At 43.6% G+C, this 12,500-nt stretch overlaps 1 protein-coding gene across 1 annotated transcript in view; it reads left to right on the top strand.

Moving 5' to 3' along the window:
- The window catches only part of nbas (NBAS subunit of NRZ tethering complex), a gene marked incomplete at both ends in the record, with an annotated part of 156,630 nt that extends 155,492 nt beyond the window's left edge, over window positions 1–1,138 (top strand). The window contains 2 exon segments of the mRNA XM_080857545.1: window positions 862–1,014; window positions 1,016–1,138. Of these exon segments, the coding sequence (XP_080713671.1) occupies window positions 862–1,014; window positions 1,016–1,138 (276 nt within the window).
- Window positions 1,139–12,500: the final 11,362 nt, after the last annotated feature.

The raw sequence follows: 12,500 nt of genomic DNA on the forward strand, positions 1-12,500 counted from the left end.
AACCAAATTTAGCACATAATTGAATTTTTCCAGCTCGCTGAGCCAAGCATGGTCACACACACACACACACACACACACACACACACACATACATACGCGCACATGTGCGCGCACACACACACACACACACACACATTGTGAGACCTCAGGCCCATACTCGCTGTGGTCATCTGGTTTTATGATTCCTTTTAGTGCAGCACTAAATTATTTATAGACAGACGGGTGGAGGCTGGCTAGGAGTGTGTGAGAAATAGAAGCAGGGGTTTACAGCCTTTTTTGAGTGTGTGTGTGTGTGTGTGTGTGTGAGATAGAGGGAAGGTGAGTGCATTTTCGTGTGTGAGTGTGTCTGCGTGCCTGAATATATGCATGATTTGCCTGTTTGTGTATTTTGTCTGTCTGCGTGTGTGCGCGCCATTTGCGTGTTTGTGTGTATGCGTGTTTGTTTGTATGTGTGTGTGTTTTCAGATGGCTGTGAGGAGTATTGTGTGTGTGTGTGTGCACTGTTTGTGAATGAGATAGAGTCCCATACTTAATCAGACAGGGCTGATCTGGGGTCAGGTGTCAGTGTTCTCCCCCCAGTGCCTGCAGGAGTCAGTGTGTGCAAGCATACGCCCTCAGTGGCAATGAGCATCATTAGTACTCTACTCAAGATGATCTTTCTCTCTCTCTGTCTCTCTCTCTCTCTCTCTCTCTCTCTCTCTCTCTCTCTCTCTCACTTCTCCTCCCCACCCCCCGCATGACTCTGCTGCTGAATGCTGGTTCAATAAACAACTGTTAAATATCTCTCTCCCCTATTTCTCACCCTCTCTATCACTCTATCTCTCTCCCCTCCCTCTCTCTCTCTCTCTCTCTCTCTCTCAGGTGGATGACACTAACTGTGACTCTGAGCTGCTGTCTCTCCTGCTGAGTGCTGGCCTGCTGATTGGCTGCGTGGAGTCGGCCTTCTACCCGCGTCTGGTCTCCCATCTGCTGTCCCACCACCAGGAAGGGGGCTGGGACGTGGAGGCGTCCGCCCCGAGAGCTCTCCCAGGCTGGGCACGCCGCTCAGGCCGGCTCCCTGCTTCTGGCCTACCGCGGGACTCACCCGGGTCAGCTTACCTTCAGCACCGCACTTACTATTATCCGCCAGTGGCTGTGAGAGGAGGGGTGTGTGTGTGTGTGGGGGGGGATGCCTGTGGAGGCAAATGTGTGTGTGTATGCGTTTGTGGTTGTGTGTGTGTGTGTGTGTGTGTGTGTGTGTGTGTGTGTGTGTGTGTGTGTGTGTGTGTGTGTGTGTGTGTAAGAGTAAGAAAGAAAGGGAAATACTGACTGAGAAGGAACATCGAGTCCCAAGTGTAAAAGATTACAATCCATTGCAGCCTATCATTTCCATGATCAATAAAAAGACTTAAGTAGCGTTCATGTTTGGTTTTCCTTTTTTGTGTGAGAAAATAAAAAGTTCTTGGCATGTTTGACATAACTGTGCGTTGAGCTAAAGTGAACACTTATTTTATTTGTCATTAATCAAGATAGGAAGTCTGATCATGTTTGTTGACATCATGCACTTAATCATATGTTTAAGGATCTGCTTGTGTTCAGTGTGTGTGATTAATGGTTCCCCTGTTTGTCTTGGTTGGAATCAAAATAAAGATGACTCTGAAGATGGAGGGGATAACATCATTGTGTCTGCTCTGCTCTTCTGTTCTCTTCATGTGAACCATAGAGTTATAAGCTGGGCTTTGCATAGGAGAGGTGTGTGTGTGTGTGTGTGTGTGTGTGTGTGTGTGTGTGTGTGTGTGTGTGTGTGTGTGTGTGTGTGTGTGTGTGTGTGTGTTCGGTATCCATTTATCATACACCACATCAATTATGCTAGTGCTTTCATCAACCATTACACCTCTCTACGGTTTACAAACATCCTTCCTTATTGTTTTGTCTGTGAAAATAACCACACAGTACAATGTCTTGTCTTATAAATGTTCCATTTATTTAGTTTAAATTCCATATTGCATAACGTTTGTCTTACCATTGTTCAGTGTCATCTTTTGTTAGTTTGTTAAAGAATGTTCCCCGTATACAGTGCCGCTTGAAAGTATGTGAACAGCGGTCATGTTGAATGACCTCCATTTGTAAATGATTTGTCATACCTTTCTCCTTTCCTCTCAGCATTGTTGATCTGTGTGGGTACACCTTGGCACTACAGTTGTTTGGTTGGTTTCCTCTCTCTTTTAATTTGCGTTGCCCAACCCTTTTCCTAAGTATATCTCATTTGATTTGTTTACTAATTAGGCTCCCAAATATGTTTCACCAAATCTGTTACTTGCTTCACTTTACCAATGCAGCTGGGAGTTCACTAACTTTAGCACATACACTAATACTGATAGAGATTATTTCCAAACACTGTTAATGACTTAAGAATATAATAGTCAAGTGCCTTGTATTAATATAGTATGAATCATGTGCTTATGAAAGCAGGAGCATGGCTTTTCTGTGTGTGTGTGTAACTAGAATATTAGGTGCCACTAAGTCTGCATATGAACAAGAGCATGTTTAGACCAGAGGAGATAAGAAAGGAACTGTGCTTCTTCCGACCTTGTGCAAAACTGCCATCCTTGCAAGGCAGGGAGCCTCGGACGTGAGAAATCCACCACGTGATCATCCCTGCTGAAAGCTAAACTGACTATATAAACTTTGTGCGATGGGTTTATCAGGGCCTTCACTGTCAGCCTTGTGCTGGCAGGGGAGCCCGATTGCAATTGTCTTTGTTTGTTTGTCTAATAAATATACTTTCATGCAGCTCCGGAGTCCTGAACTAACTAGGGTGTGTTACTGACGGTACACATGCTGACCGTCACGGTGATGCACTGTCTCTATTTACGGACATGGGAAATTGTTTGCCTCTGTGTGTTTTCATGTCTGTTATTCGTGTCCTTATACTGTTTGTATATTTTCGGTATCCATGTAATTTATCATACATCACGTCAATTATGTGAAAGTGACTCTATGGCAGAGGTGGTGTAGACACACACACTCTGAAATCCACCTCTGCATTTAACCCATCCAGGGAAGTGACACACACACACAGTGAAGTGCAGTTACACACTAACCCGGAGCAGTGAGCTGCCTTTGGCAGTGCCCGGGGAGCAGTGATCAGGGTTAGGTGCCTTGCTCAAGGGCACTTCAGCCGTGGATGTGGGCATGGGCGAGCAGTATACCACTTCCCCCGCCCACATTTTTCCTACTGGCCGGGGATCGAACCGCCCACCCTACGGTTTCCGGCCTGAAACCCTAACCAGTATAGCCTGGATACCAGCCTGAACTCCGCCCACAAAAAAAATTGGACGGGAAGTTCGGTCTGGCTCTTCGGCCGTTGGGGAGACATTTTTCCTGGTAGAAGAGTACAGCCAATCAAAGTGCCAGGGCGGGCTTTATATGATGATCGACAGGTGATGAACACTAACGTAATCAACCACGTCACCAAAGAGCGCTCAGTTCAAATTCGTGTTCAACAAACATGGCTGCCGCTGGAGAGCTAATATGTGTAGATTCTGCCATTGAGTCGGTTTTAGAAGACCTCGACAGCTCCTTAACTTTGAAAGAGGAACAAAGAAACGCAATCAAGGCATTTGTAGATCGTCAAGATGTTTTTGCCGTCCTTCCTACGGGATCCGGTAAAAGTTTAATGTATCAGATGGTCATAGTACGTTGCTCTGATTAGTTCTTGGTATCCAATTGAGCGAAGAGGCATTTTCTTTCCTGGTTCGTTGAAACACGCCCCATAATCACAACTCAATGGAGCAGATTCAGACTCATATTCTGACTAGAATTATGAGCATGACATCGTCAGGCTATAACCAGCAGGCTACGGCTGCCCAATTATGCTAGTGCGTTAATCAACTATAACACCTCTTTACAGTTTACAAACATCCTTATGTAATTAATAAATACTTAGTAAGGGACATAAACATGTTATTAGGAATACAGTATTTCACATTTAACATTTGATAATAAGAAATGATTAATGAAATCTCCCCCTTTCTCTCACACACATGTTTTAAAGAGAGAACGGTTCTTTAAAAAGTTATTTTTAAATTTTAATCATAGTTATTTTATCATTATTAACTTTCAGACAAATGCCCAAACCTACAATTTTGCCGCTTTAACACATTGAGTTGGTTGCCAAGGTAATTTTCCTTGGTTCTAAGAATACCTCACACACACACATACACTAGCGCCTTTCACAGGTGTGTACATCCATAAGAGATTTTGGAGAAGTATTTTCCTCCTGTTCTTAGCAGAAATAAATGAGCTTTCCTCCCTTATTTAAATGGGGTGTTTCCACGGGTCGCCTTTAGGCTCAGACTGCTTTTTCTCCTTAAATTCATTTCCTTCTCACTTATTCTATTAAATGTCATAACTCCAGGACATAACCCCCAACAAAAAATATAATAAAATAAAACAAGGACTCTCCCTAAAAAATTCAAAGGAACCTGAGGCGTTACAGGAGTCAAAGCAACTTAGCAAGGTTGGTTTTGGCTTACACACCTACCTTCAGGCTTTTTTCTTCACACAGTAGGTTGGTTGCGTGTGTGTGTGTGTGTGTGTGTGTGTGTGCCTCTGGTGGGTATTGAACTGATGGCCTGGATATTAGTGGAAGCGCTGCTCTGCCCGCTCTTCAGGGGGAAGGTTAAATTGGGTCGGTTGCAGAAGGTTCTGGAAGAGCCGACCTGACCTGCACATCATCTGCAGGCTTTGACGCTCCTGTGACCTTCTCTCAGGCAAGAGGCGAGGATAGATACACAGACACCCATACAAACACATGCTTAACATACACACACACACACACACACTCATACACATACACAATGTAGCGTACATACATATCTGATAATAAACAGATATACACACATCTTATAACAGCCATGCAAACAACCACACACACAGTACAGACCCCCATAGTGAGCATCCTCTATGCACACACACACACACATACACACACTAGCAGGTAGTTTGATGAACCACTTCAACACACATGCACACACATCTCACACATGGTGCATTGCATCTAGCTGGTGTGTGAAGTGTGTGTCCACTAGAGATGCGCGGTTGGCGGTTGCACCCGCGGACTCCGTGGTTAAACCGCGGATTGGGCGGATGACGTGACAAAAAATTATATTTTAATTAAATTCGGGCGGGTGGCGGTTTACCCAACGAAATTCAAAATATATACACATTGTTAAATGTCGTTGCCTACATCCAAGCACATTTTGAAATAATCAAATTTTCATCAGGCAGTAAATTGGCCTTGTTCCGTGTATGCATACAAAGCAAACAAAGGAAGTAAAAAAGTTTAAATTAAGTGACGATCCCTATCATGTCGCGTCTCTTTGCAATGCCGCAAACCTGCAAGCTATGAGTCAGCTGTCAGTTTTAGAAGAAGCCTTAACGTGTCGTAGATGAAACTGCCTGGGTTATTTTGTTTCGTTAGGCTATTAGTTATATTTTAAAACAGCCAGTCATTGTAGCCTACCACTCGTGGAATAAGGAATTTCAAAGAGATGATGGAGTGATTTGACTCAGAAGTGACATTGGGCATTGGCAGCGCGAGATGAACAAGATAAACTTCTAGCTCAGTAACGTCACCAGCTGAGAAAGAAGGTAAGAAAAATAGTCGGAAAACTTTGATTTGCAAGGCAAGCAGGCAAGTGTTGGGGTTGTTACAGTATAAAGCCTACAATGCGGTGAAATTTCGGAATTAATAGACTCGGCGTTTCCTTCTAAACTAAAAACAGTAGGCTATATTACCATATTAAAATGGTGTACAAAATTGCGTTTTATTACAATGATAAAAAAGTGTAGGCCTACTAGCCTATGGTAAGGTCAGGTTTGCCGATGTGCTTGGCTATTTTAAAGTTTTTCCCTGTGCATCGATCGGAGACAGAAGTCACTTCAATGATAATATTCTGGGGATAGGCTACAACATACTAGGGGCTTTATCCTTTAAATATCTTTGCGGCATTGGATCAGTCTCCTTTCAAGAACAGGCAAGAACTTTCTATCCTCGCGTCACAGCGTCACAGGTCAAAAAAATTGGTGCGGATGGATAGCGGACGGATCATGCGTTTGTGATGCGGTTGCGGATGAAATAATAGCCCATCCGCGCATCTCTAGTGTCCACTCAAGGAATCGTCCCCATCCCAAAGTTCACAGTAACCCGTTAGTAGACTGACCCACTCAATTTGGGCACCCCAGAGAAGGAGAAGTTGTCTTTCTGACTGCTGGCAAGTGAGTGAGACAGGGCCCAGATAGTCAATTCGTTTAGATTCAATTTTATTTACATAGAAATGTCACAAGCTGGTTACCTTCGCCGTTATGTTGACCATCATTCTCTGACTATCCTTCTCACATTCCAAGCAAAGGTGAGCGCCTAGACGAACATAGACACCCCCTGTCACCTCTATTTACCTATCTGAACAAAAGCCAAAAAGCCCCCCAAAAATAAACTTAAAACACACAATTACACACACACTCACACACACACACACACACACACTCACACACACAGTCTCTCCCTCATGGCTAATGCATGTCCACTCTCCCTTGCTCTCACACACATTAATACCATCACCTCAGGTTCTCCATGCTCATGAATGGTATCAGCATATCACCAAAGGCAGGGCCGTGGGGGCTAGGCTTACTTCATTTCATTTTATTTTATCTTGAACAACCTCTCCCTCAGCAGCCACAGGTACCTCACCACCCCCGGCACTGAGAGTGAGACTGCTGCTCTAACTGCCCCAGTGGGGGGGGGGGGGGTAAAAGAATCGTATCTCTGGCTGCTCTTTGTCTGCGTCTGGACTCTTCCTCACACCCTGGGAGGGAAAGACAACATCTTATACAAGAAAAGGATAGAGGCTGACAATCTACAACTTGGAGAAGTGTGATTTTTGTGAGTTTCTGTGTGTACATATGTGTCTGTCTGTATACATACAGGTGTGAGTACGTGTGTGTGGGTTAGTGTGTGTGTGTACACACATACAGGTGTGTACGTGTGTGTGTGTGTGTGTGTGTGTGTGTGTGTGTGTGTGTGTGCATGCTGTCAGAGAGGTTGAAAGGTGCTGTCACCACACTGTGGCTCTAGCTTCTCTGCAGGAGAGCAGCAGCCAGACAGAAACTCCAGACTCAGACAGGGAGGGAGGCACAACAGCAGGCAGCCGTGTGTGTGTGTGTGTGTGTGTGTGTGTGTGTGTGTGTGTGGAGGTATGTGTCTGTGTGAATCAAGGAGTCTCATCAGCAAGGCAACCCAGCTTTGCGTGTGCGTGTGTGTGTGTGTGTGTGTGTGTGTGTGTGTGTGCGCATGTGTGTGCGTGTTTCTGTGTGTTTCTGTGCAGCCCAGCTTGAGAGTGTATGTGGGTGTGTGGGATTTGCGTGCGGCCCAGCTTGACGCCTGTGCCTGGACCTTGACAGGTGAGAGTAGCTGGGGGCGTTTAGCATGAGACCAGGGGTGGGGGACGAGGGGACGACAGGGAACCTGACTGGAGGAAGACCAAGAAGAAGAAAAAAGAGATCCTGTTTAAAGAAGTTGAATAAAGTTCATCACAACACACACACACACACACACACACACACAGACACAAACACAGATGTTTGCCATTCATGGTGAATATAAGTCACAGCTCAAGTAGGTGTGGGGGTCGGACTAACATGAAGTTGTATTCAACTGTTGAATGTGTACTTTGATTAACAGAATAACAAATAACAACGGAATTAATCTTGACACCAGATGGGAGTTATCACACACACACAAACTCTGTAGAACACTGCAGAGGACACATCTGTTACCTTCACACACAGAGAGACTGATGGGAAACAACGCCTGTGCTATCCTGTGGAGGAAGAAAGATACAGGCAATAAGCCCCAGACGCTTGAGTGTGTGTGTGTGTTTAATAACTGTCAGAATCTGTGTGTGTGTGTTTTTAAGAGAGAATGACATCAGTTAGAAAGATGACTATGAATGTCTGGCTCTGAATCTATGTCTTAGTTCTGTAAACAGCTTAATTTCTCTTTGGTGTAATTCATCCACGCTACCTGGAGGGTGTGTGTGTGTGTGTTTGCACCAGTGGTGGTGCGTCAATACGGTGGTGTGCCCCTTAGAGATGAAAAAAGAAGAAATATATCATTTCAAAAAAACATTATATACCAAATAATTAAAATAATAAGCGTGGGAGGACGTACAACTGGAGGTTCTCATCAAGCCTGTATGCTAACAGGAGCTGGTTAGCTGGTTGTTCAGTAAATTATGCGTTTTTTTGTTTTCCCTGCCTGTTGTTCCAAAGTCCTGGGACTGAGGGTAGCTTTACACGACAACGATCCGACCGCAAAAGTGGCGTTGCGTTCCCACTTTTAATTTCGCGTTTAGACGAGAGTCTTTGGGTGGAAAGCTGCATGCAGACGGTGACGCAAAAGTGTGTGAAATTGAACTTAACCGGTGTAGACGTGGAGGTACTGCAGGATGTATATGTGTCCATTCTATTCCACTATGGCTATTTTAACGCGATTGGGAGCTTATTTATGTATTCATTCACTTACATTTGCAGTGTTCGTGAGCAGCTCAGAGCACACTTTTGCGTTTTCAACCCTTTAGACGGGAACGCAACGGTGGAGCGTTTTTAAGATTTCCACTCTGGAGGGTGGGTTCATTTGTTTGCGTTTTTAAGTCCCCAAAACGCTGTCGCCATCTAAACGAAAGGCACATCTGATAAAATATTTTGTCGTTTTCACCCGGGAGCGTTGTCGTGTAAAGCCACCCTTAGTTACCTCACCCCCGTTGCAGTCCAGAGTGTTTCAGGGTGGCTTTACACGACAACGCTCCCGGGTTCCCGGGCACCGTTGCGTTCCCGTCTAAAGGGTTGAAAACGCAAAAGTGTGCTCTGAGCTGCTCACGCTGGCTATCCTCGCATATGCGTTGACATCATATCCATGTGCAGTACAGCCAAACAACAACAAACATGTCGGATTATTTCCATTACTCGGAGATTCAAGCTGCCTTGATATCTATCCAGGAGTCATTTCAGCAAATAAGCCGAGTAATCACAGATAAAACAGAACAGAGAAGGCGCATTAATTACACTAGGTCTCGTAGCTAGACTGTTCTATCCCTTGTAGCCTACGTCGCTTTGGCCAAAGGCGTCTGCTAAATGACTAAATGTAAATGTACACGAACACTGCAAATGTAAGTGAATGAATACATAAATAAGCTCCCAATCGCGTTAAAATAGCCATAGTGGAATAGAATGGACACATATACATCCTGCAGTACCTCCACGTCTACACCGGTTAAGTTCAATTTCACACACTTTTGCGTCACCGTCTGCATGCAGCTTTCCACCCAAAGACTCTCGTCTAAACGCGAAATTAAAAGTGGGAACGCAACGCCACTTTTGCGGTTTGTGTTCAGATCGTTGTCGTGTAAAGCTAGCCTAAAGCACTTCACCCAGAAATGTAAGAAGCACAAATCTTGCCGCAGCCATCTTAACCCCTCTATGTGAATGTGTGGGCACCTGTTTTATTCTGTAAACCTCTGAAACCACACCCAATGTTTCCCAACTATTCTGCTCTGAACCTCTTATGCCAAAAGTTACAGTTTGTTGATAGTTGTTATTGGATAGTGTTGAGCACTGTGTGTTCTTGAAATAAAGCTTTTTATTTTATTTTATTTTTTTTTTTTTTTTTTTTTTTATATTCTACTCAAAACCTCTGTTTTCTTCTCATTGTGGAGTGCTATTCAAACCGCGCCGCCCAACTGCGCCAGCCGCCACTGGTGTGCACTGTAGTGTTCCCCCCGCTGAGAAGTCCTTATCTGTACGTTCCCTGCTGTATCCACACAGACTAATAAGCTTATACGCATGCACACTTATACGCAGAGGTATACACTTACACACTTATGAAACAGAAGTACAGGATCAGCATACCGGTATATAAGAACACACATTTAGCTTCTTAGAACATGAACTAATCCCCCAGACTGGAGCCAGGCTTCTGCTCTACAGCTCGCTCTGTGGTTATGGGTGCTATTAGAAGGCTGGGATCCAGGCAAGGAAATTATGTAGAAATTATTTATTTATCTATATTTCTTTTTTTGGGGGGAGGGGTGTTCTTGTCATGGATCAGGAAAAAACTGGTCACTTCTCCTTCATTGAAAATACTTCATGAAAGTTCTCTCCAGACGATTAAGGTATGGGCAATGTGCCAGATTATAATTTTTTTTTTTTTTTAATTTCCTGATCCATTTGTCTTCTTTTCTGAGGAAACTGCAAGGACTGGATGTGCAAACTTTTTCAATTCTAAGTTCAAAGTTCCCGTCATGCCCATACAGGCAAACATATAAATTGAATTTTCAGCAATGTGTATCTTCAGCACATTTTTATATATATTTGTGAGTATGCAAAAAAAAAAACTGCCTCTCAAGGATATTGCCGTGTGTGTTTAATATATTACTGTGATTACCACTCTACTCTAATAGAGTAGTCTAGGGAAGTCAGCAAAAATCTTTAGCTTTTTTTCTGTCTAAAGGGCCTAGTGTTCACACATGGGATGTAGCAAGCAAACTATCTACAATCAACCAATTAATTATTCAATCAATCAATCAAAGCCCTCACTGATGTGTCAAACATGTTCAAGTGATCTGGTCCTAGGCTGTGGCGAGTGCCTGCAAAATGAATGCCGGGATTACTAATATGATTGTCTCTCAACCGATAATTTCTCTCACAAGACACACAAATGTTCCTTGGCGATTAAATGAAGTATCAATCAAATAACTGATATCAGTCGGTCAATCTATCAAACTGGAGCAAAATTACTGTTGTAGATTCTGTGTGTGTGTGTGTGTGTGTGTGTGTGTGTGTGTGTGTGTGTGTGTGTGTGTGTGTGTGTGTGTGTGTGTGTGTGTGTGACTGATCAAATGCACTCTACTTTGTATTTATTTACTGATGAAAGAGTTTGTGTGTGTGGGTGTGTGAATGATCAAATGCACTCAACTTTGTATTGATTTACTGATGAAAGAGTTCAGTGTGAGTGTGTGTGTGTGTGTGTGTGTGTGCATGAAAAAAAGATTAAATAGTTAAGTGTGTGTGTGTGTGCATGAGAGATGAAAGAGTTCAGTGTGTGTGAAAGATGAAAGAGTTCAGTGTGTGTGAAAGATGAAAGAGTTCAGTGCGTGTGTGTGTGTGTGTGTGTGTGAAAGATGAAAGAATACCATGTGTGAAAGATAAAATAGTTCAGTATGTGTGTGTGTTTGTGAAAGATGAAAGACTTCAGTATGTGTGTTTGTGAAAGATGAAAGACTTCAGTATGTGTGTGAGTGTGTGTGTTAAAGATGAAACTGCTCATCGGTGTTTCTCTCTGCTGCCTCGTAGTGCTTCTGGGTGCGAGTGTGTGTCCATGTCTGACGGTATGGTAAATGAAGAACACTGGGTGATTTTAAACGGGGGTCTCACACCTGAACTCTCTGGCCGTGACCTGAACCCTCTAATAATTCATATTTAATATATAAGTCAGACCTCGACACAAATTGGAAACAGGGAACAATGAAGAGCATAACTGGAACTCACGTTGCGTGATTGTGTTTGCGAGGCAACTCGGTGAAATAAAATCAGCTTTCAGAGTCAAGGTTTGACATTTCCCTTTAGCAGTTTTAAGACAAATGACTGAACATCAATTAATGCACACATGTGACAGCTTCACGATCCGTTACCAAGCTTTACAACCAGTGGTTAAATTGGGCCGGGGCTGTCCGGGGCGGAGCCCCGGCACATAAGCTGCCGGGTCTGGAGTTCTGCAAAGCAGCTCCAGCCGATTTTGGCAATCTGCCTAGTCCATTCACAAGCAATGTTGTCCTACTCATTTACAACTTTTCCATTGCAAATCTATGTTGTTTTAAAACACAAATCTAAATAATGGTAGGGAAAGGCTGGCCTAGACATCTGGAGCAAGTTTGAGAAGTAGGCATATCGCGCACGAAACTTGCGCAGCAGCTCCTCCTCCGAGATCAGACAACACAACGTCAATCGGTCATCATCAGACATATCGTAGTAGACAGGTGAATGGCGAGGTAAGAGAAACAAAATTAAAGGTGCACGGTATTTTGAAAGAGGTCGATCATCACCAATAGGCTAATATCATTAGATATGGGCTTGCATTTTCATTAAGCAGGAAAAATTAACCTTAGACATGCAGGGATAGCCTGCTACTGGTGTGTCAACTCGCAAGCGCTAGTTAAAAAGAACAATGCTGCTAATTCTAAATGATTTAGCAAGTAGTCTATGCGATCTCCGAATCACATTTCTCATTCCTAGCTGGATGAATTTCAAACTTATTTGTATCAATGAATCAGCTCTTAATGTGTCCTCATCAAACACACTCAAAATCTACAGAGTACATATTAAGCAACATATACAAAATGCTGGAGTTGTTGGCTGCTTGCTTCACTGCTTGTGGATGGTTGCTCATCATCTGAATCTTCCTC

This window comes from Sprattus sprattus, assembly GCF_963457725.1.
Source record: "Sprattus sprattus genome assembly, chromosome: 2".
Lineage (NCBI taxonomy): Eukaryota > Metazoa > Chordata > Actinopteri > Clupeiformes > Clupeidae > Sprattus > Sprattus sprattus.